Source organism: Syngnathus typhle, linkage group LG5 (assembly GCF_033458585.1).
Source record: "Syngnathus typhle isolate RoL2023-S1 ecotype Sweden linkage group LG5, RoL_Styp_1.0, whole genome shotgun sequence".
Classification (NCBI taxonomy): Eukaryota; Metazoa; Chordata; class Actinopteri; order Syngnathiformes; family Syngnathidae; genus Syngnathus; species Syngnathus typhle.
Window position 1 is genome coordinate 7,249,300 of NC_083742.1, and position 27,955 is coordinate 7,277,254.

General features: G+C 38.6%; 2 protein-coding genes across 2 annotated transcripts; one reads left to right on the forward strand and one right to left on the reverse strand.

Annotated features, from left to right (window-relative positions):
* Positions 1-669: 669 nt before the first annotated feature.
* figla (folliculogenesis specific bHLH transcription factor) lies at positions 670-7,113 on the reverse strand. The gene is made up of 5 exons (XM_061277632.1): positions 6,836-7,113; positions 5,765-5,911; positions 5,603-5,692; positions 4,802-4,954; positions 670-2,296 (listed from the first exon to the last, which is right to left on the reverse strand). The coding sequence occupies exons 1-5, from the start codon at positions 7,016-7,018 to the stop codon at positions 2,282-2,284; spliced, it is 588 nt and encodes a 195-aa protein (XP_061133616.1). The 5' UTR covers positions 7,019-7,113; the 3' UTR covers positions 670-2,281.
* A 1,670-nt stretch (positions 7,114-8,783) lies between these two features.
* hk2 (hexokinase 2) lies at positions 8,784-27,955 on the forward strand. Its single transcript, XM_061277631.1, has 18 exons — positions 8,784-9,020; positions 9,861-10,023; positions 11,035-11,183; positions 12,562-12,681; positions 13,484-13,579; positions 14,176-14,275; positions 16,133-16,316; positions 17,625-17,786; positions 18,069-18,302; positions 20,159-20,463; positions 20,540-20,685; positions 22,805-22,924; positions 23,134-23,229; positions 24,810-24,909; positions 25,052-25,235; positions 25,472-25,627; positions 26,422-26,658; positions 26,727-27,955. Exons 1-18 carry the CDS (start codon positions 8,961-8,963, stop codon positions 26,869-26,871), a joined length of 2,757 nt encoding a protein of 918 aa, XP_061133615.1. The 5' UTR covers positions 8,784-8,960; the 3' UTR covers positions 26,872-27,955.

The window sequence follows — 27,955 nt, forward strand, 5'->3', positions numbered from 1 at the left end:
TAGTACCAGACCACTGAGATATTAAAACTACATATATAGATTTAAAAAGAAAACAAAAGCAACCTGGCATGATCCCCTATCTATTTGATATATCTCTCCACAGCATCATCTCTACTTACAAACGCCTATAAGGGCTTACTTTCAAGATACAGATTTTTTTGATCTAATTACGAACCAATTTTTAACTTCCAAAGTAGTGTAATTGAGTATGTCTCCTAAGACTATTGATATGAAACTCGAAATCATAAAGCAGCATGGCAAATGCACGCATATCATTTAGCTCGCCAACACTTATGCCAAAGTAGGTAAAATCGGTAATCTGTGAAAATTGGCATCCCTTGCTGCACACAGACTGAAAGGGGTCGGCCGTTGCCGTGCGCCAGACAGTGCCGCATGTACTTCCGGAATCAGCAGCGGTGTTGTTTACACAGAGGACGAAGATTTCAATGGCTTTAATGATTTGGAGTGACATGGATGGTTTGATAAACTTATTTGTTGTAGTTATTTGAATAACTTAATGTTACGTGAGGCACATTCTCAGTTCCTCGTTTGTGTTTATGTAACGTTAGCACACCTGTTGTTGCCTATTCATGGTGTTGGATTTTGTCAAATAACGTTCCCCCAAAAATGCAACTTGTACTCCGGTGTGACTTTTGTTTTTTTCTTCTTTATTATGCATTTTATGGCTGGTGCGACTTGTATTCCCGAGTGATTTATAGTCCAGAAAATACGGTAAGTAGAGAGAGTATTGCTAAACCTACTATTTCAGATAATGAAATTGTATTATTTATATTCTCTTTGCACTGGGTTTGTTATGAGCATTGTATTCTAATTAAATTACTTTCATACAATTTTTCGAAGTACGATATGCAAAAACATGCTCCTTCAAAGTGGCCTGCATGAGTCATTTACATGTCGTTGACAAATGCAAGGTGAATACACATTTAAAGTGCAATATATTTTCCTAATTCATGTCAAGAAATTCCCACGATCTGAAAATAAGGCTTCAGAGTCACATTTATGGTGTGCACAAATCTACAGGTTACATATTGTACATTGGAGGGGGGGGGGGGGGCGCTTTCAAATGGATGTACTTCATTCTGACATTACAGGTACATCTAGTGCACATGATCAAAATGCGTTAAAACATTTTTTGAATACTTTTGACGACTAAGGTATATTCTGAATCATGTGCAAACGAAATAACTTTTTCGTTCATGATTGTCCAGTAATTTCTGACCCCAATTGTTCTGATGGAACTACAATACAGCTTAAATTAAATTCAAAACAAAATAAAAATTTAAAACAAAGTAAAAGTGTGTGTGTGCAAATGTCTTGTTGTAGTGAAACATAATGAATGCTTTGTTTTATGAAGGACTACAAAAATTAATGAATAATAACAGCTGAGAGGCTGACAGGGGACAATCCTAACAATCCTATATCACTTTTTCCCCACGAGGGTCACAGGCGCACTGGATCCATCCAAGCTGACTTCAGGATACCCTGAAGTGGTTGCCAGCCAATTGCAGGGTACACAAACAAAACCACTCTCACTCAAACTTACGGCAAATTTGGAGTGGTCAATCAGGCTACTGTGCATGTTTTGGGGATGCGGGAGGAAACCGGAGTACTCTGAAGAACATGCAAACTCCACGCAGGAAGACTGGACCCGGAATTCAGCCCACAACGTCAGCACTGTGAGGAAGATGGGCTAACCAGTTGCCCACTATGCCACCCCCAAACTATGACTACATTATTAAAATAGTTAAAATTGATTCCTATTCGATTTAGTTTATTGTCCCCATTCTAATTCATAACATATTTCGTTTTTTTACAGTTTGTAATGAATCAAAAATAAATTCCGGGACATACTGTAGTAATATTTGACAATGGTCAAAAAGAAATATGCTGTTATTTTTATTTTAAGTAATGTAGTAATTTCCTCATGGCTTTTTTATGTTTTTTATTTTGCTCAAATAACCTTGACTGTGGCAGGAGTGCAGCACTTCAGAAACAATGGTGTAAATAGCCAAAAATATATATGTATATATTTAAATGAATTTCCCCCAAGTAACTTGCACATGGTACACCAAGTACCAAACTTAAAGATTTGCTATCATGGCAAATCAATTCAAGTTGTATATAATAAACATTACCAAGGTCACATTTAGTGAAATTATTTTTTTCCATAGTAGTGACCAATTACAACAAACTAATACTACTTTCAAAAATAAAATAAAAATAAATAAGCACATTCTTTGATCTTCGTGAATGATTTTCTTCATAGGATCGAACCCTGGGGAGGAGAAAAAAACAAAATGACAATGTTTCCAAAATAATTCCATTCAACAGCCTTCTGATTGAAGAAAACTTTAACCATGTGCAATTGCACTAAAAATTATTCAATATAAATTTTTAACTCTTTCAGCCAATTGACAGACAAACGTAATTTGGAATGTGTTTGAATAAATGTAATGGAACTGTCACGAGTGATTAAAACGATTCGCAGCCTGCTATACATTTATGAAAGTGTAATCAAACACTTTACCACGAGAGGGCAATACAATGCTGCTTTACACCCTTTCAGATCATACTGGTCTGAAAAACTCAATCCGGATTTAAGAGTCAAAATTTGAGTGCGTATTATACATGGGGACAAGGTTTTTTTCCCCCAACATCGACATGCCATTTTTAGGGTGCGTATTATGCACGGGGGCGCATTTTGCATGGAAAAACACTGTAATACACAGGTTCTAATGATATGTAGATTAGAACTTAGTTTACATATTTGTTATTGTGACCTAACATTTGCATAGATTACCAAGCAAAAATCACAGTTAGTCGCTGATGGTGTAGGGGTACACTTGTCTGTCTTGTGTGCTGAAACCGTGAGTTCGATTCCTGCATATGATTGTGTGTAACCAAAAAGAAAATATCAATAACCAAGCAAAATCGCAACAACCCCGAAACTGTGAATTTGACATAGCATTTGGGGACAATATGTAGCAAACACATTTGAAACAACCCAGCATTGGATGTGATTTGATCAAACATTAACTCCCTTGTTGAGTTAACACTCAACCAAGGCAGCCCAGAGTCAAATTACCTAGTGTTGAGATGGCCAGTGAAAAGTTCACTTTGGGTTACTTTTGATCCAACTGTAGCCAAAAGTTATACCGTATGGTTTTAAGAGAAAAAGAAAACTGCTTAAAATCACACTCACACACATTGGAACTATTTGTCTCGTATACAATGTACAAGGTCAGCTTTTGTCAAAGCTGCAGGTAGCAGACAATGCTACATCTTGCAAGCTCATTGAAGCGGTGAAGTATGGACAAAATTGCTATGTGGAGCTGCCTCAATCACAACCTCTTCACCCTCAATCAACAAGTACACAAGCCAAAGAACCAGATAATAGTTTGACTGATAGGTGCAACGTGTACGACAACACAATCAAATGCTTTGTGTCCGCCTTTTGTTATTGTCTATTGCCATGTGATTGCAATTTGAGTGGTCCCATCCCTTTAATAACACTTAACGGTGAAAATTTGTAAACAGACCGAGGGTTAGCATTTGTCAGCTCCATGAGTGTCTTGATTTCTAAACCACAAGCAAAGCATTGACAAATATTGAAAAAAGAATGCATGTCAAACCATTTCTTTGTTTTCCACAAATCTTAACTTTCCAAGAAAGTTGCCATCGATGAGTGAGTGAAAAAGACACACACAACTTCCAATTACCCAAGCGTCTCAGATAGAATGGTCATCTTTCAGTCCAAGAACAAGTCAACATAAGTCCTTGACAACAATTCCTATTCACACAGACACCATAGGCCCTATGGCATAGGGTCATTCATAGGTAGGTAAAGTGAGTTGGTCAGAACATTACAGTTAAGTTCTCAAAAGAACATCTGAATACCAACACTCCAATAGGCAAGGGCATCTGCATTGTGTCCCAGGGTTGCCTTAGAAATGTCCTGACAAAACTGTGACGCGTCAGTCTGCTTCATGTGATTAAAATAGCCCGCAACCATGGAGGAATAATCCAGAGAGCCAGATGTTGTCATGGAGATCCATCATGAGACAATCTTGTTTCATTAAGACAAAGGAGTTACTAATATGCTTGTTACCAGCATCTGTGTTTTGCCTTGATTTTCAATTATCCTCACTGTATAGAACGATGCATTACTGCTACCATCCTATACCAGTCCTTCTTCCTAAATACAAGAAAAAACGAATACGCATCAAATAAATTGGACATAGGTAATTGGCAATAAGCCTTATACTGCGTAGCACATTTAGCATGCTCTTGAAATTGTTACATTTAGCCAACAAAACGAAACTTCATCTGCACGTCCCCAAAGATATGCAAACGCATCAAAATTATGCAGTATGGTGAATGTAAATGTCACAGCTGGCTTGCAACACTATGGGTGGTCAAAGATCAGTTATTCCGCTGTGCGTCCACTAAAGATCGAAGTGAATGTACATTCTACTATTCTACTCTACAAGGTAGAGCATTTTATTCTGAAAGCATCTGTGTGACATGATCACAGCAAAATCATCTCACAAAAATGGCAGAAACAAGTATGTTGTCTGGTCGATACACTATAATTGATTGCCATTACCTATAGAATTTGTTTGTACTTCGCAAATTGATGAAGACCTGTGAATATTTCTGTCATGTTACCCATTTGCTTGGTGCCCCACTTTTGCAAAATATTGTTGACAGCACACAAACACTTTTTCATACAACTTATTCTGTTTCGGGAGGCAAAACACACACATAGCATCGGAGTTACCAAAGATTGGTCGGGTGCTACTTGAATGATGAGCTGGTATGCAGGCATCGCACAATGTTGGAAGACCAGCCTGGTCTGATCTCCATCTTCTGTTCCTGATTCAGAGGGCATGGTGAAGCCTTCTTCAGCATGGTCCTCTGACATATTCAGAAACTGAAATGGAATCCATGCAAAAATAAATAATTTACTCCTTTACACATGTATAGCACTATTCCACCCATCTGCAAAATAACATTACTACTGCAAACAGTCGCTTTTACGCCAAGGACATGCTATGCTGCCATCAACAATAATCCAAGATTTCTCATCAGATAAACATTTTTTCAAAATTTTATTATAATTGGGGATTTCTTAGGGGTGGGATGTTGGACCCTGCATTTTCCATGGACTGTATTCAATGTTTATCAGCATGTTTGGGAGAATTTTTCAGGGTTTAAAACTAGTTAGTTTTTTTTCTCCAAATACTACATATTTTTCCAATATTTCAATGGGGCGATTCACACAATTTTTGGCTATTTGTGCCAATCCCCTCGTCGACTGTACAGTGAATAAACATGTTCCATCTTCTGAGAGGTTACCATTTAGTTTTTTTAACTCGCTGCTCGTCCAAAATCTTGATCATGTAAAGGCTACTTACAGGGCTGACAACCACGTTGATGTGAGAATGTGTCAAGACACCTCCTAGGTGGTTTGAATATGTGCGACATAAAGGACTAGGAATAAACATGTATGGTACACACAGAGCGCCTCTATTATATTCTTAACATGCATAAAACTCAATTTACTATAAAACAGACTTACATCATCCACTCTCCAAAGATCACTGTCAAAGCCTTCTGATTGACCAAAGGAGATCGCATTGTTTAGGAAATCGGTCTCACTGCTCTCAGTCTAATGAGCACAACACAACGATATTTGAGCAACTCAAAAATAACAAACTGCGTGCAAAATCATAAGACATACCGTTTCTGTGTCTTGCAAAACTGCAAGTAGTAATCGAATGTACTCTGTTGCAGCTTTAAGAGTGTCTACTTTGCTGGGCTTGTGGTCAGGTCGCATCAGCGGTACCATTCGCTTCAAGCGTGAGAACATGGTGTTAAGGTTCCGTATCTACAAAATTGAAACCACAATGAAAATAATCGGAATGCTAACGGTGACTCCATTTTTCAGTAGCAACAACAACAAATTAATGAGCAGCCTTTATTGCTTTCTGTTAGAATACTGATAGCGCTTTGTAGAGAAACAAAGATAATAATGTACACACCCAAATTAATGAATTTGACTCTCATGACACTAGCGGGATATTTATTAAATTAGTGTTGCATATATATGCACTAATTTACGTATATACATAATATTTGTTTTCTAATTATTGTGAGAAGTCATCAACATGAATGTCTTCACAAAGATGAGCAGTATTAACATTAACATACTATTAGGTCAGGTCAAATTTATCTACGTAGCCCACAGGTTACTAGGTCATGACTAGAATAGCAAATTGTCTTCCCATTTAATATCTTTTTTCTTTTTTCTACCAGTTTTTACTCATCTGATTTGAAAACGAGTTATTTGTCAGTTTGTTTTGTAGCTTTTATTGTATATAATATGAGGTGCTCATACATGTATTTGAGTTGAGTCATAATGGCCCTCCGAAAGAAGCTATGACTACAATGTGGCCCGCAAAAAAAATTAGTTTGACACCCCTGCCTTAAACAAACGAATCTCCAAGACTTTTTACAATATTTCAACGGGGGGAGACTACACGCAATTTTTAGCTATTTGTGGCCCGCGTCTGTGCCAATCCCTTCGTCGACTGTAAAATAATTAACATGTTCCATCTTCTGAGAGGTTATTACTTGACAAATAACGCCATCCTCCGATCTTAACTCCAAAAGTGGTTATAGGTAATTTAGCCCGCCGGACTAATCAGTGGTAGCCAAGTACATTGTCACTATGTAGAGGGTTGGTGACTCATGCTGCCTACAGTTGCACGTAACAATCCAATTCAATTCGAGGTTATTATCACTCACTCACCCGAAGCCGCTCCTTAGCATTGACCTGTTCTCTTTTCCTCACACTTTCATGTAAGTCCTCAGCAACTACATAGCCGTCGTTGACGCGTTTGAATTTCTCGACGTTGCTGTAAACCGGGAGCGCCGATTCGCCAGTCACACGCCTCAAAATGTCACTCATCAACTCCTCCTGGGGCACGTTCATTTTATCAGGTAAAAACTAATTACGCTCATGTGAATTACCCGGTGGTCATTGATGAACAGAACAGCCTCAGGCCGAGACAGTGAGGGGAGAAACTGGACTGCACAAGAGTAATGACGTGGTTGTCCACACCTGCGCAGCACCTAGTTAACATGCTCTTTGACCTGAATTTCCCGCCTTGCTAGAATAAATTTTGGTCATTTCCGGTTTTGGAAAATAGTTTAGGTCCACGCGGTGTTTACCGTTTTTTTTCGTGTATAGTGCGCAAAATTTAACCAATTTATTGTCCTAAAATCTGGGGTGCGCATTATACATGGGTACAAAAAAAATGTAATTTATTTATTTATTTATTTTCTTAAGTCCCAATGATCGTCACACACGCAGGGAGGCAATGGGTCCCATTTTTATAGTCTTTGGTATGGTCTTAACTAGGCTGGATGTAATTTTTTTTGTTGGCGTTGATTTCTCCGACTGCCCATAAACGCACCACCGCGCTCCGTGCGCGCACGGGAAAGACGCGTGCGGACGTGAAAAAGGCGGCTCTGTATGGGAGAGACGTTGACGAGGAATAAAAACACCCTTGGAAACCAAAACTTGCCCCTCGTCGTGACTCGGAGCCGCAACAAATGTTTCGGATTTGTGTAGGGTACATTGTGACAGACAGCAAACGAGCAGGTGATCGAGCAAGCGTCTGATACAAGAGCATTGCGGTCGCATGGAGCGTGTGCGTATTATACATGGGTACAGGCTTTTTTACAGCATCAGCATGCCATTTTTAGGGTGCGTATTATACATGGGGGCGCACTATACACGAAAAAAAACGGTACCTCACTAGCTCACCAATCACGGGAAGTACATGTCTATAACGCCATTGCACTCGGATTTTATGGTTCTCAAGGACAATGAGCGAGGACAGCACTCAGTGGCATGTTTATCCATATTTAGAAGTGTTTATAAATTATTCCGGAGGTCATTTAATCTTTATTTCCGGCCGTTTTGGATTTGAAGGAGCCCACACAGGCATGCATTGAACAGTTAAAAAGTTCATTTAGATATTCAGGCAATATTCTAAAAAAAAATTATTTCAAAGTGCACAAAAATACATATCAAATCATGAAGTTTCAAAAAAAAAAAAAAATTAACCACTTAGTCGATCACATATCAAAAAATGTCTAGTTATGTCTATTGATTTGGTGTGTAGGTATAATTATATGCTTAAAATGTTTTTTTTATTGATTTAAATTTGTGAATATAATTGTATGCTTAAGTACTTTAATCAATGAGGTGTGAGCATATCTGTTTTTTGTAGCTAGGCGGGACTTTTTGGAACCCATTTTCTTCAATATTGATCCGGATTATTGTTAGAGATGTTATGCTGGGTTGTGTGACGTTATGAGGAGAGGGGCGCGAGTTGAATACAGACAAAGAAACAATTATCACCACTACGGAAATAGATTAGGATTAGGACAATTTGGAAGATAATTCCACAACTGTATTGACATGGAAAGAAACCGTCCATAATTCACTTTAAACGCCAATTTTGAAGTGGGAATTCTGACTTTAAAGTAAAAATTCGAAGAAATAAAAGTCAGAATGCTGTCACCCTCTTTTTTTTTTCTGCACTGACCCTAATCCTTTCCCATCCTTTTCCGTACTCTTCCGTAAGAGTGGACAACTACGCGCTGGAAGTATATATCCAAACGGGACGTAGTGGTTATCGGCGTGCCTATTTAACAGCCAATCAGCGTTGAGAATGTACGTGACGTCACCAAATACAGAAGTCCCGGAAGTAGTGTTTTTTCTTCTTCTTCTTCTTCTTCTAACCGAGTATGTAATTTCAAAACGTAAACACAAGAAACTGGACCGTGTTTGTGCAATCAATTTAACTGAAAAAAGTATCCGGAGTTAACCATTTGAAGAAGGACAGACTAAATCACCAGCAACCATGTCTTCGACTCTACTTACTAATTACTGCGCCGAACTCCATGACGATCAAGAACATAAAGTGAGTAACAGTTGTAGTAAAACTAAAAAAAAAAAAAAAGTTGTTGAAGACGTTTACTGACTGTCACCGTAAAGACGGGTCAAACAGGTAACACGACTTGCACGCTTGTCGTGTACTGTACTCAAAAACGTTGATGTCACCTGTTCATGGGGAAATCTTGAAATTGGATGTTGTTGTCCCGTGATAAACAATATGACTGTAACCTCAGGTCACCCGCTCGTTTATATGACAGTTTGAAATAGCAGTATGAGTTTCGTCATTGTCAATCCGATGACGAGTGTTCAGAAAAAGGTCTGAGGATTACTTGTGTAAATTTGCACGTTTCCAGACCTGTACAGGGAGATTTTCAAGTCTTGTATATAAATGTTTCAGAGTGGGAGTAAGGTAGTTGGATCCGCTCGAGAGTAGAAATAGCATAGCAGGAAGTCCGACACGGAGACGCCATTATATTTTCCGAAATAAAACAAGTAATGGTCAAGGCTGCATTTAGAGCGACACCTTTATCGATAGTGTTTCACCCTTCACCTGCATTAAACACTTAAGTGCATATTAGACATGTTCTGTGGGCAAGAGTGTGGCTATGGAATAAAGTGATACTCATTTTAATGCGGAGTATTTATCCTTCCAACTGTCAATCAGTATTTCTTTGACAAATCAATGTTTCTGCACTTTCTTTGACAAGGTGTGACTCAAAACATAGATATGCTGCAATGGATTTATTCTTTTGGTTAAATAGAAATTGAAACTCCCAGTATTAAACATCCGCCAGTGTTTAAATATTGAACAGCAATTGTTGACATATATACATTAGGAAACGTGTTGTGTTCTCCAACTGTTTAGCTGGACAAGTATTTGCACCATCTGCAGCTGTCTGATGAAATAGTGATGGATATATCAGTGAGATTTCGCCGAGAAATGGACAAAGGTCTTTGCCGAGACACCAACCCCACGGCTGCTGTAAAGATGCTGCCAACGTATGTACGCTCAACTCCAGATGGAACAGGTAATGCTCTTCTTTTTCTTCATCTTATAAAGTTGTACTCTCTCTTTTCAGACTAAGGACCTTACAATGATTTGAACTCTTAAAAAGACTGCATTAAGTGTTCTTCATTGCCAGCCATCTCAGGGCCATTTTCAGACATCTCTGAAAGGTGTAAAAAATACTGGCTTGAAAATCCCTCACTTTTCAACGAGATTTGTCGTTTCAAAACCATTAGTCAATGATGGAGATCCAATCAGAAGTTAATTTGGGGTTGGGTGTGGGTATTTTTGTAATGATATGAAATATGGTCATTGTGTGTGGCGAGATCTCCTGGGTGAATGGGAAGAATTTGTCAATAGACTGCCTGACTTTACTCCTGTGGTGGTTGTGAGCAAATGGGTCTAATTCTGCTGTCATAGTCACAATTATTTTGTTTAATATTGAAATCACGATTATTTACACGATTATGTTTTTGAAATTGGGACAGCATTTATAGAACATGTTTGGAACAGTATATTGAATATGTTTAAAAGAAAGATATTCTTGTTAACAGTATTGGAAAAGTTCATAAAGTTCATTTTCCACACAAACTAGTTCAAAGTTCAATTTACACCTTTTAAAATGAACTTGTAAAATAAAAAGTTGCTTCGAGATGTTACCCTCTGTTATTTTGGCATTTTCTCACTTTTCACCCATTCCATTCACACCGGTCCAGGTGGTCTCGCTGTACAATCTTAAAGGAATTTGACTCCAGTTGCAACTGAGAGCAAGGCATTCCTGAGACTAGAGAGTAGCAAGACCGAGACGATGCCAAGACTTTTGGAAGTCGAGATTGAAACAGTCCGCCATGCGCTTTACCTCGGGACAAATGCACGTGTCCATAGTTAAGTCAAGAGAAAACCAATGTAAACATGGGGAGACCGTACCGTCCACAGAAAGGCCTGAGCCAATCTCACAAGTGAGATTTGAATATGCTAACTCCGTGTATAATGTAATGAAATGTGAATATCTTTTGTTTGCTTTTCTGTTCAGAACAAGGAGAATTTCTAGCGCTTGACCTAGGTGGATCCACCTTCCGAGTGCTTCTGGTTACAGTTATGGGTAATGGAGAGCCAAGAGTGGACATGGAAGATCAGATTTATGCTATTCCTGAACATCTCAAGAGAGGCTGTGGATCTGAGGTTAGAGGCACCCCACAATACATGTGATTAACATCTTATTAGTAAAATTCTTTTTCAAGTATTTTTACTTTTTTTTTTTTACATTTATGGGATGTGTACAGAAAAGTTCTTCACTCAGACAAGTTAGATTTTGTTGCACTTGAAAATATTTCCACCAAAAGTAAATATTTTTATTGATTTTTTTTGTTTTTTTTACATTTATGGGATGTGTACAGAAAAAAATCTTATCTTAGACAAGTTCGATTTTGTTGCGCTTGAAAATATTTCCATCAAAAGTAAGGTGCATTAGAAAGCAAGTACCATTCCCCACGCAATCGTTTTGCTGATAATCCTAATTGTATCAATCCAATATTTTTTTTCCTTTGTTTAATGCATAACATAAGTCTGACATCAAACTTGACATCAAAAGGTTTGTGGATTGGATGCAATAGCCAATAAAAGGCAAAAAACTTGAAAAGACCCAGATTAGATTTCAGCATAATTTAATTGTAGGTCCATGACTCATTACTTTTCAAAAATGTGTACCCGCTTTGTGTTTGTTGTACTATGTCATGGTGCCGTTGTTCCTCAGACTGCTCTGTCCATTGGCCACACCGATGGCCCATCAAACACAGTATTTACATAAGCCTTGGTAATTGCAGAAGAGTTAAATAGCACTTTATCTACACCAGGGGTGAAGAACCTATGGCTCGCGAGCCAGTTCTGGCACTTTGGGTGACATTATTGAAAATAATACATTAGTACACTCAAAAAATCGTTGGTCTTAATTAAAATACATGCATTTAATTGTATCTAGCTTATCATTTTTTTTTAAATGGTATGACTCTCACTGGAAATCATTTGTAAAAAATTGGCATGTATGGCTCTGTCCGCCAAAAAGGTTCCCGACCCCTGATCTACACCATACATTACTGAAAACATCTTTTAAAGACAGTTATCCATTTATTTAAAATTGTATCAAGCAGACACAAGTGTTTATGTTTGGCTCCGTTCATTTTAACTCATTAAATTGTTTTGCGATTTTGACACGGACTGGTTGTTACATACTGTACATAGGACATATAGCTGTGGTTCAAACCACGTGTTTATAATTAGGCCTCTAACAAAGAGACCATTACAGTAAAAGCACTATAGATTATTAGAGCTTGTGTCCTCGTCGCTTCGGGCATCAAACAGGTATTCAGCTTTCCTATTGTTGGCTGTCATCACGGCATGAAAGGCTCCCCACCGGCTCCTCGCTACATTCCTAGTAGAAAGCAGGATTTCTTAGGAAGCAGGTTTGCAGTAATGTTAAATGTGAGTGAGAAAGCAGGTTGAACTACTTGTTTATATGAATGAATATACTGTACACTGATTGTGTCATCTCACTTTGTTTCAGTTATTTGACCATATAGCTGAATGCCTGGCTAATTTCTTGGAGAAGTTGGGAATAAAGGACAAAAGGCTTCCCCTAGGCTTTACCTTCTCTTTTCCTTGTCAACAGAGCAAGTTGGATGAGGTGAGACACGTTGCAGGTAGTAAGTTTACTATATGGAACAATGGGCCTTCGTCCAACTGTCATTGACCCTAATTTTTATTTTTTTTGCAATTGTTTTGTAGTTAATCGCATCAATGATTTTGTTATTTTTAGGGCTGCTGTCATCAAGTCTTTATAGAATCATAGGCAGTTGATAAATGACTTAAATGACTTAATAACTGGTAAGAGTACATTTATCCTGTATGGGTGAATCAGTGGAAGGGGGGCCTCTCTTTATGGGAGACTTTCCCCCTCAAAACAGAAAGAGGGTGAAAGTGCAAGGTGGGTTGTTGGATTCTCTCTGTGGAGGTTGTCACATTTATATATACCGTAATTTTCGGACTATAAGTCTTTCTATCTTGTATAATTTTGACAGGAGATATTTTTATGGAGAGTAAAATCATTTGGGATATTTAAAATTTAGGTTTTTTATTTAAAATGACACAAAACCAAAGAAAATCAAACATTTTGATTTATTATTTTAATGTTTACTTGAAGTACAAGCACTGTCACCATATTAATTTATTTTTTCAGGCGTTTTATTTTGCAGCATGTTCCAATTTCTAACTTGTATAATTTTAACTGGATATATTTTTATGGAGATCAAGATATTTTAAGTTATTTAAAGTTTAAGTTTATTTATTCCAGATTAACATATATTTATGTTAAAAGTTAGTTTTAGTGTGTTCAATAAATGTTTGTTCTGTTCGGCCCGCGACCTGAGGTGTGTTTTGAATTTTGGCACCCTGTGCAATTGCGTTTGACACCCCTGATCTATATCCAGAGTGTATTGATTTCCTGGACCAAAGCCTTCAGGGCAGGCGGAGTAGAAGGAAAAGATGTTGTCAACCTCCTGCAGAGAGCTGTAAAAAAACGAGGGGTAAGTGTGCAGCAGATCTTGCAAATGATGATTTTGCAAGTAATGACAACAGGCTGTTATGCATTTTTATGTGTTGTAAATTGGCTAGTTGCTTTGGAACATATCTAAATATTTTATGGATTTATTAAAGTTGAGTAATTCCTCGTCCACCCTGAGGCTTACGTTGCGCAATTTACTCGCGAAAATAAAGGAATAATTAAAAAATACCGTAATTTTCGGACTATAAGTCGGATTTTTTTTTCATAGTTTCGGTGGGGGGGGGCGGCTTATAATAAGGAGCGAGTTTTTTTTTTTTTTCAAAAGTTTTCTGAAAAAAAATAGTGAAACCGCAATAAACGAACCGCGGTGTAGCAAGGGATTACTGTAATTTGAATTTCAAGTGACGTCAGCAGCGCGACGCGGCGTGGCGTGGCGTGGGGCGGATTGTTTACATAAAGGACAAAGATTGATCACGGGATGACGAAGATGACAAAGGACAAAAAAGGAGCTGCCTCCCTTCGATTTTCAACAGTGATACTAACGTTTTGTTTGCTCTTGCTCTAATCATTGAATTTGTCCACTTTGCAATCAATAAAGTTGTCTTACTATTATTGCAGGACATCAGTGTTGACATTATGGCTGTCATTAATGACACAGTGGGAGCTATGATGACCTGCGGCTATGATGATCATAACTGTGAAATCGGTCTCATCGTAGGTGAGTTATCGTACTCTATGTTGCTGTAACAATAACAATTAACTGGAAAATTCATGTATATTTAAGGGCGTTAGGGGTGTGTCTACACAGTATATCCCTTCACGTCAAGATTCATTGCGTAATATTGTAGACCCGATGAACCAATCAGAGGACATTACGTTTTGCGTAGATCGGGGCAGAAAACCAATCAGAGGATTGTACGTATGTTATAACATGTAGAGTACCTCCGCCGCTATTGATTAATAAATACTATTGATTGTGCAAAGTAAACAACATTAGGAGCCTCTAAAATGGCATCAACAAAGAGAAATGCTTACGAGGCATAATTCAAGATTTTTCGAAATCCGGGATGATTGCCGAAGAGCAACGTGACAAGTTTGACGAGAGGGAACTTGTCATGTTTAATGGCGAACTTGCCCAACTCTTTAATTTGGATACAGAAGATGAGGACTTTGGCTTTGCGGATCAATATCAATTAACAATGTGAGTACAATACAGTACATGATTTAACCGTAGAACAAAGTACTCACTGCCTTGCTCCTGTGATGGGTTTTTATTTTTTATTTTATTTACCGTAAGTCATGGGCAATAATGCGATGTGTGGCTTAAGTACAGAAAAGCCCCTGGAATTGAATCTGGACCTTTTAACCCGAAGCAATACGGTAGTCATAAATACAGATGTCCATTTAAATTTTAGTGCCAATTGATAGCTGTTTTTGGACATTTTAAGCGATAGTCTGTTCAATGATTTCAAAAGGGAAAATTGTTATCGCTTTCGTGACGTAGTCAGGCTGATGTGTCAAATCAATTAGGCTCCACCCAAAAACCGGGCATCAGTAAGTCCACCGCCACTCTGCTCCAAAATGCCGTTAAATAACTTTTTTTTTAGGGGGGAATTGTAGTATCGACATTATTTTTTAATACAGTCCCATCACACAAGTGCCAATGTTGGGCTTGCTTTACCGTCCATTTAAGCGTATTTACAATTTAATATGTACCTTTTGGATGAAATAATGAAGCATCTGGTTGAAATTCTCGCGAGTGCCCTTCACATCACCATGTGTATTTATTCGAATGGTTTCATTCCTATTTTTCCACTTGATTGCAGATCGTCCCCTCTTTCTGTCGCATCCTGTGGGTTCATTGACAGACATTTGGCTTTCCGCAGCAGACCTATATGGGAGTCTGGATCTAATAAATAGCTAGATTTGCTTGAATGTATCTCACTACTTAAAAAAATGCCTACGTCTGTCAGTCAATCAAATTATAGTGATTTCAGTTCCATTATAACTACCCAGCCTCGAAAAAACGTGCAATGGAAGAATAACTGTCAGGGTTATCCTATTAGTGAGTTAATGTTAGACACATGAAAGTAAGAGACAGGAGACCAAGAACACAACCGGACTCAGTGTTTTTCCGTGCGCAACAAGGGAAAGTGAAGCTCTCAGTGCTCCGACATTTTTCAAAGTTCCACTTGCCCTGTGTTCCTTTTTATTGAATTCAAACTGCAAAGAGGCAATTACAAGTCTCACAATTCAAGCCCGCCATGCTGCCTCGACCGACGTCTAGCTTTTGAACCAGTGCTGCTCTGGACCCGGAGTCCGAATTTGCTAACTACGTCTAATGCCAACTAGTTAAGTGAATACACAAATGCACATACCCAGAAAGTATTTATCTTATAGCATACACAACTGCAGCATACATGAGCACATACAGCATATGGTTCCAGAGACTACTTTAATGAAATACATTTTCTTTGCCTGCATTGTTTGTCATATATTCTTTTGTACTTGGACAAAGCTGAAGAGGAATTTCAGAAAACACTTTTTCTTTATCACTCACATTTCATTCTGACAGGAACGGGGACAAATGCCTGTTACATGGAACAAATGAGGAACCTTGAGGTGCTGGATGGTGATGAGGGCCAGATGTGTGTCAATACAGAGTGGGGTGCTTTCGGAGATGACGGTGCCTTGGAGGACCTGCGCACACATTTTGACAAAGAAATAGATGCTGGCTCTCTTAACCCCGGCAAACAGCTGTGAGTAACGTATCTTCATGTTATCACGCAATACAAATCATTACTTTTACCCTTTTTCTCGGCAGTGCAATCAAGCAAGAGCACTGACTTTTCTTCAGTCTTGTCAGCTTAGTGTTCTCCAACCATTATAGCAATTAAATTATAAAAAATATATATATATAGCTCCAATGCCAACTGCGTTCCCTTGTTAGCAACACAGTGGAGGGAAGATGTGAATTTGCCTTTGTAATGATTTGGGAGTCTGAAGCTAATTGGCTAATTGTGATTTGTGTTCATGTCAGTACTAAGGATTTTTTGAGGCCAATGCCTATTTCGCTAATTGGCAGAATAAAATTTTGAATATATTTGCAGCACGTACGAGTAGGCTAGATTCTCCAAAGTTTTTTTTTTTTCTCTTTCATAATGCCATGGGGTATTGACTTGACTTATTTTCCCGTATTTGGCCTATGTAATCTGTTCGAAAGTCAAGCAACTAAACATTGTTTATTTCTAATTTTATGGTTTTATATCTGCAATGCATGATATACATTCAACGATTTTTCCCTCTTTATTCAATGACTTACGCAAGAGTGAAGCCCAAACTTCCCTCTCCCCAACCACTTCTTGCAGCTCTTCCGGGGGTTCCCAAAGTGTTCCAAGTCCAAGAGATACAGTCTCTCCAGCGCATCCTAGGTCGTCACCAGGTCCTCCCTCCAATGGGTTATGCCCAGAACAAAAAGTTTTTTACCTTTGCGCCTTCAATTGAAACATTAAAAAGAGACACGACCTCCAGATAGATCATTCAACGTGTGCTGTTTTCATCCATTTCCAAGTCCTCCTCCCACTGCCAAATAGTGTGTGAAGGCCACATTGTGCAGACAAAACCTGAATGAGAGCGAATTTGCACATTTAAAATTCCTCAATGCACTTAGGAAATGGGATTGTACATTTATTTGCGTGTGCTTTCTGTTCTATGAAGATTGCAGATGACATTCAACCCCAATGTGGGCCCGGACGTTTGCCCACCCTTGTTATACACAGTACATCGTTACTGTGAATTAACTAAATAATTTACCATGTGCTTAATTTCACTATATGGGGGCAGAGCAAGGAGTCTGCCGTTCAAGAAAAGTGGTACACAATTCTGTAATCACTGGCAGGGTTTCGGTTACAATATGTTGATAATTTACAATTACAATTCTTTCAAGAAAACTAGTGAAAGTAGAACACAATAAAAACTTGATTATGTGCACCCTTTTCAACATGGACACAAAGATGTTATTGGAAACGTTTACAAATCGCATTGCTATTTTGTTTGTTGATTCCTAGTTTTGAAAAGATGATCGGTGGAATGTACATGGGAGAACTGGTACGACTCATCCTTGTGAAAATGACCAAAGACCAGATTCTTTTCCAAGGCAAGACTATACCCCAGCTCCTTATGACTGGAAAGTTCCTAACCAACTACATCTATTGCATCGACAGTGACAAGTTAGTTGAACTTTTTTTTTTCTTTGGTTTGCGTTAATCTTTTTATTGCTTTTTTATCAGCAGTATACCCATCCCCTCAATTTTGTTCCCATTCAGCCTTTACAGTTTTTTTAGCGATAACTTAATGGTTTGATAATTTAATTGTGATAGATTATGTCCTATATTGCCGTTTTTTTCCTTCTATGAATTAAAGCTTTTGGGCATGCATCGCAATCAAGTGATTATAGTTTCACTTTGTTGCATAATATTTGCTATTTATTATCTTAATGATTTTATCTGCAGCAAAGAGGAAGGTCTCCTGAGTGCTCAAAAGGTACTCCGGGACCTCGGCATCGATCCAACCTTAGAAGACTGCGTCGCCACTCAGAGAGTGTGTCAAATTGTTTCCACGCGAGCTGCGCATTTGTGTGCTGCCACTCTCGTGGCAGTCCTCCGGCAGATCAGGGACAACAAAGCAGCTGAGAAGTTGCGCACCACCATTGGAGTGGATGGATCTGTGTACAAAAATCATCAAGAGTAAGTTACCCTTTCCATGCCAAGAAAATATAAACAATTTCATTGCAGGCGATTGTAAATAATTGAAAGAATAATACAGCACCTTCGAAGCAATTCATCTGCTACAACTCCTCAAAATACACCCACAAGAAGTGAAAACAGAGCGTGCAGCTCTAAAATCAGCAGACAGACTGAAGTAATGCTTTGAAAACGAGGGCATCATAGAATAATATGAAAGTAAAATAGTCTCATTCTGTGTCATCTCAATTTTACCGCTTTACTGTCCGTCGTTTCCAGAGATTGAAGGAACTGAACCCTCAACAAAATGAAGTCCTTCGGCGAATCCTTCACTATACTGACAAAACATTTCTGAAACACTCGTCCTTGAACAAGCAGGATTTCCCACAGATGGGGAAAAATGAAATTTGAACAGGCACCTCTTTGAGGTTTTGATGCTGGAGGACAGTGCCGTAAATTTTGTGGATTGATGCATCCAACAAAGAAACATTTTGATCACTCCACTTGGGCATCCTTGAGTTGTTTAGACCAGTGGTCCCCAACCTTTTTTGCGCCACGGACCGGTTACATGTTAGAAATATTTTCACGGACCGCCATTTATATAAATAAATAATATATGTATATAAATAAATAAATAAATGAATAAATAAATAATACATTTATAATACATATATAAATATGATGAAATCAAATGATACGATTGACATAAAAACAAGTACAAATGACAAAAATAAAACTCACCATTACGTTGAATTAGAGCACTTAGTTTGTTTCTCAGAAACGAGCCGGTCCCATCTCGACGTAATTGGAGACAATGACACCCGAAGTGATTAAGGTTTGTCTTTTATTGCAGGATGCTTGGTCTCCATGTGTTGAAGCAGTTTTGAATGCTTCATTGCCTGGTTAGTTAGCCTGTCGCCACATATTAGCTTTGCGGGCTCGACTGGGGCAACATGTCACGTGACCGGGACGAGTGTCTTGACCTGAATTAATTGATCGTCGATCTTTTTTTTTTTTTCTGTGCGGCTTGGCGGCCCAGTACCAAGTGTCCCACGTACCGGTCCGCGGCCCGGTGGTTGGGGACCACTGGTTTAGACTACAAAAATCTCTCGAGTAATAGAGGTGGCGGATTTGCGAAACCGTTTGACGACACCCATTACCTTGTTTGGTGGTAATAGATAAAAATACGCAATAGAAAATGCAGAAAACTGAACGGAGTAAAAAAATAGCCCCCAAACAGATCATCAAAGTATCTCTGCAATACCTGGAGGGATAGATGACACCTTCCTACAATCTTGGAGACTCCAAGTGCACAATAAAATGAATCTAAAAGCAAAAAAAGTGGATTTTCTACGATATGTCCCAACAACTGCATGCATGCGGGCATTATGGCTCAAATGCAACAAGCAACAATGGAACCGCTGAACCTACTTCGCTGCATGATAGGCTATTGCATACTAGATTCAAAACAATCACACAAAATACCATTGTTTCTTTGTTTTTAATGTTTGAGGGATAAGAAACTAACCCTAACCCAAAAATAAAAACTGTTATTTGGGATTGACTTCTGCTACTGATTGACTGATTCAGATAAATGAGCTGTCTTTCCACCAGTGTTGGACAAACACCATTTGAGACCAACTCAGAATTCCATCCATCCATCCATCCATCCATCCATCCATCCATCCATCCATCCATCCATCCATCCATCCATCCATCCATCCAGCCATCCAGCCATCCATCCATCCATCCATCCAGCCATCCAATTAAACATTAGGCGGTTTTAATAAATGTTGAGGAAAAAATTGTTCAAGAAATACACTTCACTCATTTTAACTAAGTGTATTCCCTATGCTCAGGTTTTCTCGGAGGCTTCACAAGATGGTCCGGAGGCTAGTGCCTGACTGTGATGTGCGCTTTTTGAGGTCTGAGGTTGGAAGTGGGAAAGGTGCAGCCATGGTAACAGCTGTGGCTTTACGTCTTGCTGCTCAGAATGCTGAGCGCCAGCACATCCTTGACACGCTGCGATTGGATCATGAGCAGCTGATGGAAGTGAAAAGGCTAATAAGTGACGATATGGTACGAGGCCTGTCTAAGCAAGCACACAATCAAGCTAGCATTAAAATGCTGCCAACATTTGTCGGCTCAACTCCAGATGGGTCAGGTAGGTCAGGTTGCACGCAAAGTGCACAGTTCCTTCTCTTTACTTAATATTCTATATAACTGATCTACGCTTACAGAACATGGAGATTTCTTGGCTTTGGACCTTGGCGGCTCTAGTTTTAGAGTGCTACTTGTGCATGTGCGAAGTGGCAAGACACATGTTGAGATGCGCCATAAGAACTATAATATTCCACAGGAGATAATGCAGGGCACAGGAAAAGAGGTAAAGTATTCACTAGATTCCAATTTGCCATATTTTCTTCAAAGCATGTTTGGGTTAATTTACAGTACCACATGAAAATCAAACAGCATGGCCATTTTGCCACTTGCTATCAAATGAAAATGAGATCACATTTGCAATCTGTCATAGCAAGATACACAATGTAAGATGTGATAGGTTGATTTTGCTCCTTGTTTCATTTTCACCAAATGCAATATGAGTCAGAATACTGTGTTTACATTAGTGGAGCTGCATAGATTTTCAGTTGACTTCCACTTTACGTGTACAGTGACATTAAAGTAACATTTTAAAATTCTTAAATGTGACATATGGAAAATTAGAAATGTTTTATTGTTTGTATAAAAATTTCTACCAACCTGTCAAGTGTTAATTTAAATAAACATGTCATTAGTTTAGTATATGACTATTTTTCAAGATGTATAGGCGAGTGAGCCATTGGTTGAAATGGTGCAATTGTGCATACAGCAGACAGTCAGTATAATATCGCAAAAGTACAAGTGGAGTAGTGCAAGGCAGCCATCATGGCCCAAAAGGCCAGGACGTTATGCAGCCGAGGGTGGAGGGGGGAGAGAGTTCAGGATCCTAACAGCCCACTTTTTCATAACAGATCAGTTGATTAATTAACATGACAATCACTGTGTTTCTCAGGCGACTACGTGGCTGCCGGACAGGGCTAATAAGCAAAATAGATTCTTTGACTGGGTGGTCAGAGCACAACATGTCTAAGGCAGTTGAGAAACAGCTGTATGTTAATGTTGTGCAGTCAGGACCAGGGATGGGCATTCTGTCCCATGGGCAGAACCTCTGTCTGATTTTTGGGAGCTTAAGATCAGGGGATGCTTTGAGAATAATTGTCAATTTCTGTCTATGTGAAGCCCTTTGAGACTGCTTGTGATTTAGGGCTATACAAATAAACGTGACTTGACTTGACTTGATTTTGCGGCCAGAAGGATGAGAGATTTGTAAAAAATGCAAGTGGATTTTCGTCCATCCCCAACCGAGTCAAGTATCGACTGATAGAATCACGCCCAGCCTGTCTTGCACGACGTGCCGCTTTTCGTGTGCTTGTTCACATCCGGAAGGGGAAAATATGATAAAGTGGCCATCTCTGGTCAGGACTTCCAAAGACTGACCTACATTTTTAACTTACATGAAAGGGTAATAGTTTACAGAGAAGTAATTGAAAAAGAAAAAACAAGATGATCCTAGTACAACTATTACGAAGAAGGTAATAGTTTATTTCCAACAGTCCTTGGATTTCATTTCATAGAATATATCTTGGCCGCATCGCCCCCAGTCGTTTATTCTTGTCCAGTCAGATTTGAATGTGCTGCCATTTACGTTTTCTCTAACACCCTCACAATCTCGAGTGGAGACATTGACCACATTCAGCCCTGTCAGCCTTGATGGCATTCAGCCCTGCAGTGTGAATGTAGCTATCATTAGTCGGCGGGTTTTTTTTGTTTTGTGCCGTAAAGGCATTATTAAAATGTGGATTGGGTCACTAAAATAACCACTGAAGGCCTTGGTCTGAACCATATTACCTTTTGACGAAGTTATAATAAAGTTGGGCTAAGCTGTTTACATGGGTGTTCGGGGTATTTGTGTTAAGTAATGTCATGAGTTTCATAGCTACACTCATTATGTTTTATATTAATTATATGTTCTATGTGCCCTCCACTTGTCTAAATGCAGTTAAACAAAACACCCATTTGATCTATCTACAGAAAATATCTGTCAGCAGCCATAAAACCAAAAATGTTCCAACGTGCTGTGGACCTCCATCAAGCACAATGGTGAAGTGATATATCCATGGGTTATGTAAATCGGACATTGGGTATCCCAATAGTTTATTAGGTGGATTTTTGTTCTTTCACTGCATTGGCTGACAATGCAGCCAACCTGCGAGCCTCTAATGTGGCTTACATGACAACTCTTCCCAAAACCCTAACCAACCATCATCAAAATCTGTGCGCAAGTGTCTACATGTAATTTTTTGAAATGATTAGAATGACAAGCAACTACGAAGGTTCATTTAATATTTTATTCAACTAAGTGATTTTCTGAAAGAAATGATGGAAGAAATTTCTCTGGTTGCCAGCTTTTTACCCACATTGTCAACTGCATGGCAAACTTTTTGGAAAATATGGGTATGAGAGGAGCATCCTTACCTTTGGGATTTACATTCTCCTTCCCCTGTCACCAAAGCAAACTGGATGAGGTGAGGTTTTTCAGTCTTCTTTTGTTCATATTTACCCTAAAGCATTTAATTTTACGTATATGCAGCTCCATATCTGCCAACATAAAGTATGTACTATTTTCTCTAGTCACCAAAGCTTCCATTTAAGATTACATATAACACATAAACCATTAAACTGACATTCTAAATGATGTAAATGTTAAAGCAGGTTCCAATGTTGTTATTTTCAGGGCATTCTTCTGAAATGGACAAAAGGCTTCAAAGCTAGTGGTTGTGAAGGACACGATGTTGTCAAGTTACTTATGGATGCTGTGCGAAGCCAAGGGGTTAGTACACACATTTTTATTCTATGATGTGCTTTGACATTTTGAAAAGCATTTCCCTTATACAGTTCTTTTTGAGTGTTTCAAATTCCATTGCATGCTTAAGGTAAATATTTAAAAACTTGGAAAAATAAATACTTTCAATAATACGTAGATTTAATAGTGTGGCACCTCCCATTATAAAAATAAAGTGCACGTATGTTGAGTCTGAATGTCATATTGGGTTTGGGCTTTTAGTGATTTTTATATATATATATATATATATATATATATATATATATATATATATATAACCATTTTCCAAGATGGAATGGTTATACAATACACAATACTCATGCCATTGGAGACAGAATGTCAAGCTTCCTCGAATTATTCTTTTATTATAACTGTTCGTGTCCTCTATACTCCATTATTTGTACCCAGTGATGCACAAGGCATTGTAAGCGCGGAATTGACCTGGATGGCACTATGATTGCAACACCTTCCTGTAAAGCTGGAACATCACCGAAAGCCACCATCTGTGATGTTATGCAGCTGTGTTGGTGCCAATGGCATGGATGACTTGCGCATCATTAATGCAGATAATTAATTGATTAGAATAATAATTGGGTTTTAGAGAAATGTATGCTGCCATCCAAACCATAACTTTTTCCTGGACACTCCTACTTGTTTTGACAATCAGATAACGACAAACCATATTCTGCACGTCTTAGAACAATGTGACTTTGTAAAAAAAAAAAAAAAAGAGTGTGAGTACTAGAGTGCCCCGCCTGCAATTCAGAACTGTCGCCCATTGAAAATTTGCAGTGCAATAAGAAGCATATGATACAATAACGGAGACCCTCGACTGTTGAACAGGTCAAGATGTGCATCAAACTACCTAGATTAAAAAAAAAAGAATCCACCTATGAAACGTCAACAATTGGTGTCCTCAATTCTCAAAATTTTATTAAATGTAAAAAGAAAAGGTAATGCAACGTGCGTAACACAGTGGAAACCATAAGCATGTCCCAGGATTGTAATGTGTTGCAGCCTTAAAATTCTAACTTAATGATTATTTGCTTAAAGGAGTAAAGTTCATCTGTTTGTACATTAAATATCCCGTCTTTGTGGTGTATTCGATTACAAATCATTGTATTCTATTTTTATTTAACACAGCATTCAAATACTGAAATGTATTGTCAAATTGTTAGTTTAAAAAAAATAATAATAATAATAATTGCTTTAGGACCCTGGGATTAACCAACAAAAATTGTCAACATTTTAATATTGTCTTTCAAATTAAGTAATTGGTTAGCAAAGCTGCTCTTCAAAACCAAATTCTCTCTCTGTCTCTCTCACTCTAATAATTGTATTGTATTGTATGTCTAAATCTATCTAAATCTCGACTTTGTAAACATTGTACTCCTCATAAGGTGATACTATGCCGTTCTGTTGCCAAAGTGTTTTCATACAATGCCATTGAATATGAATTGCGCTCATTCTATTATGGTTTTCTTTAGATTTTTATTACTGCCAATTCCTGCCAACTAGAATATAATAAATGAGATTTAAGTGAGTAATGCTGTTCTCACTGCTTGCAGGAATTTGACTTGAGCTTTGTGGCAGTTGTTAATGACACAGTAGGAACCATGATGACTTGCGGTTATGAGGACCCCAAGTGTGAGGTGGGACTCATTGTTGGTAAGTTTCATCTCTTATAATTATTGAAGATGGAATAAAAAGTGTTAATTAAAAAAAATAAAAAAATTGGGGGGGTCGCTTGTTTGTATTTACCCCCGCAGTGTTGTTTTTCTGTAGTTTGAGTGTATTGCCTCTAATTTAGGCACAGGTACCAATACCTGCTACATGGAGGAGATGCAGAATATAGAAATGGTTGATGGTGATGACGGACGCATGTGTGTCAATATGGAATGGGGAGCATTTGGTGAGAATGGCGAACTGGATGATATCCTCACAATCTTCGATCGTGATGTTGATGCTTCTTCAAGCAATCCTGGGACACAGAGGTACCATACAGAAATTGCAATGCCCTCATTTTTCCATGATTTTGATTGAATGATATTTACCCCGTGGATAGCCCTCGGCTCCAGCTCATCCGCAACCCTCATTAGGACGTGAGCGGTTTGCATGATGGATGAATTTGATGCGGTAGTCAAATTCATTACATGATTGTTTAATCTTCTCATTAAGACCACTACAAGTTTTTGCAGCCAACACAAAAATGCAATTTTCTCCTTTCAAGGTATGAAAAGATGATCAGTGGCATGTACCTTGGAGAGATAGTGAGACATGTGCTAATAGAGTTTACTGCAAGGGGTTTACTGTTTCGAGGGAAACTGTCTGAGCGACTCAAGACCTGGGGCATCTTTGAGACCAAATTTCTATCACAAATTGAAAGGTAAGTGTTGTTCACACTTCGATAATCCCTCCTGGTTGTTTTTAAAGTGCGCTATAAAGTTGAGTTTTAGATGTACGCTCTAACAAAAAGGTTTTGTGCACAGTTCATCTACCAGACCCTTACAATACAATGACCGAGAAACACATTGCTAAGGGCACCCTGATGTTGTTGTTGTTTTTTTGTTTTTTTTTTAGCATTTTGTTTCATTGAACACAAGAAACATCAACAAAATGTTTCAATCATCTTCATTTTTAGAATTGGAATAATGATTAGTTTGTCTCGCTCTCTCTTAAGCTCTCTCTCTCTTTAGCTCTCTCTCTCTTTCAAAGTCAAAGTCTGCTTTATTGTCAATTTCTTCACATGCCAAGACACAAAGAAATCGAAATTACGTTCCCGCTATCCCACGGTGACAAGACTCTCTCACTCACTCACTCACTCACTCACTCACTCACTCACTCACTCACTCACTCACTCACTCACTCACTCACTCACTCACTCACTCACTCACTCACTCACTCACACACACACTCGTATGTCATATGCAACGGGAGTGAATTTCAGCATTTCATCTCCTTGTTAGAGAACAGCAAGCTGGGCATGAAGTACAAATGCGTTCAAAGGTTTATAGAAGGTGAAATTAAGCCCCCTTGTAAAAGTTATAGTGTATTTTAGGTCCATCTGGAGATGAAATTGGCAATAATGTTGGCGGTCAGTGTATATTGTATTACCTTATTGCTCCAAAATGCCTAAGCTCACACAGTGTGTAACCTATATTTTGTCTCTCTTATCTTTAGTGACCGTCTGGCCATGCGTCAAATCCGTTGCATCTTGCAGCACCTTGGCCTTACCAGCTCAACATGCGATGACAGTGTCCTCGTTAAGGAGGTTTGCAGCGTTGTCTCCCGTCGAGCAGCACAGCTGTGCGGTGCTGGTTTGGCTGCCGTGGTTGATAAAATAAGACGGAATCGTAATTTGCAGCAGCTCACGGTTACAGTTGGAGTTGATGGTACCCTTTATAAGATGCACCCTCAGTAAGTATCTTTTGCCCTTTCAACAAACGTTAACCTGAACCAACTGTAAGCCTTATTTCTCTTCACAGTTTTGCAGGGGTCATGCAAGAGACATTGCAAGATCTAGCACCACAGTGCAAGGTGACGTTTCATAAGTCAGAAGATGGAAGTGGCAAAGGAGCAGCACTCATAACTGCAGTAGCCTGTAGAATTAGGAGTAATAGCCCAAACTAATTTTCCCTACCTTGTAGAGCTGTTATGTTTGAATACAGTGCTTTTAGAATTATTTTGTCCATCCAGCCATCCCTCATCCCCCTATCCTTCTCTCTGTTACGTAATGAGAACCTACAAAACAAAATTTCGTTGTTAAATTAAGAGACTATTGAATAAATGCTACTTGCCCATGGGTTAATACAAGATCCATCCTTCTCTCCGAAAACGCGAAAAATGAAAAAATGCTGTGAACCATGTGATCAAGACTGCAGCCAAACAGGGATTAGTGTTCCCTTGCTGTCTAAATGTGGAGTTACGGAGCCACGCACAAGCCTCTACATATGCATTTGCAAATCGCCTCACTCTTTGTGACGCTTGTATGGCAGGACTGTAGCAAAAGTCGTATGTGAGAGTATAGGCACTTGAGAGAGACTGTCTTTTACTGTTTATGAACCAAATATTGTTGTTTATTTGATAGTGTTTAATGCTAAAAGAAAATCAACCGTTCAGCAATATCACATGAGAGGGATTGATGCTATACTCTTTTAGAAACTGATTCAGTTACTGTTTGCAAATAATTTGTTTGATTCCATTAATAAGTAATTACTTGTTGATTAGTTTGAGTTCTTGACTTTTACACCTTGTCTGGGTGCACAGATTACGAATGTTAATGTATCTATACATTGCTATCAACTTTACAACAGTTCTGATGACTTATTTTGTCTCGAGACCTGTGAGAGTGCAAATTGTCAGGATGTGGATGTACGTGCATTCAAGAAAAACACACTTTAGCATTGAATAGATTCAAACAACTCCATTAAAATATAGTGCAATTCTCTTTTACAGTGACCCCGCTTATTTGCAGTCAATATTAAGTCAAGTTAAGGTTAAAATTCTTGTTTCAGAAACATTTTGAATAATCAGTTTACATGCATTAGCAGTTATTCCCGACTATACATGTTAATTGTGATATCCCCTTATAAACTGTGACGTATGATAACGTCATGACGTAAATATCTTTTCCACTTGTTACTTTCTACTGTCCATAGAACACATTCATGTCCCTCATGACGGTTATAAAGCAGGCAGTGTCCTCGTTCCAAAA

What these genes read in the sequence shown, in the direction of transcription:
- figla (XM_061277632.1), bottom strand. Translation starts at nt 7,018, where the DNA reads ATGAACGTGCCCCAGGAGGAGTTGATGAGTGACATTTTGAGGCGTGTG. An exon ending in TTTTGCAAGACACAGAAACG is followed by an intron (nt 5,693 to 5,764) that starts GTATGTCTTATG and finishes TGTGCTCATTAG; the next exon opens with ACTGAGAGCAGTGAGACCGA. An exon ending in ATCTTTGGAGAGTGGATGAT is followed by an intron (nt 4,955 to 5,602) that starts GTAAGTCTGTTT and finishes ATTCCATTTCAG; the next exon opens with TTTCTGAATATGTCAGAGGA.
- hk2 (XM_061277631.1), top strand. Translation starts at nt 8,961, where the DNA reads ATGTCTTCGACTCTACTTACTAATTACTGCGCCGAACTCCATGACGAT. An exon ending in CTTAACCCCGGCAAACAGCT is followed by an intron (nt 16,317 to 17,624) that starts GTGAGTAACGTA and finishes GTTGATTCCTAG; the next exon opens with TTTTGAAAAGATGATCGGTG. An exon ending in TATTGCATCGACAGTGACAA is followed by an intron (nt 17,787 to 18,068) that starts GTTAGTTGAACT and finishes TTTTATCTGCAG; the next exon opens with CAAAGAGGAAGGTCTCCTGA.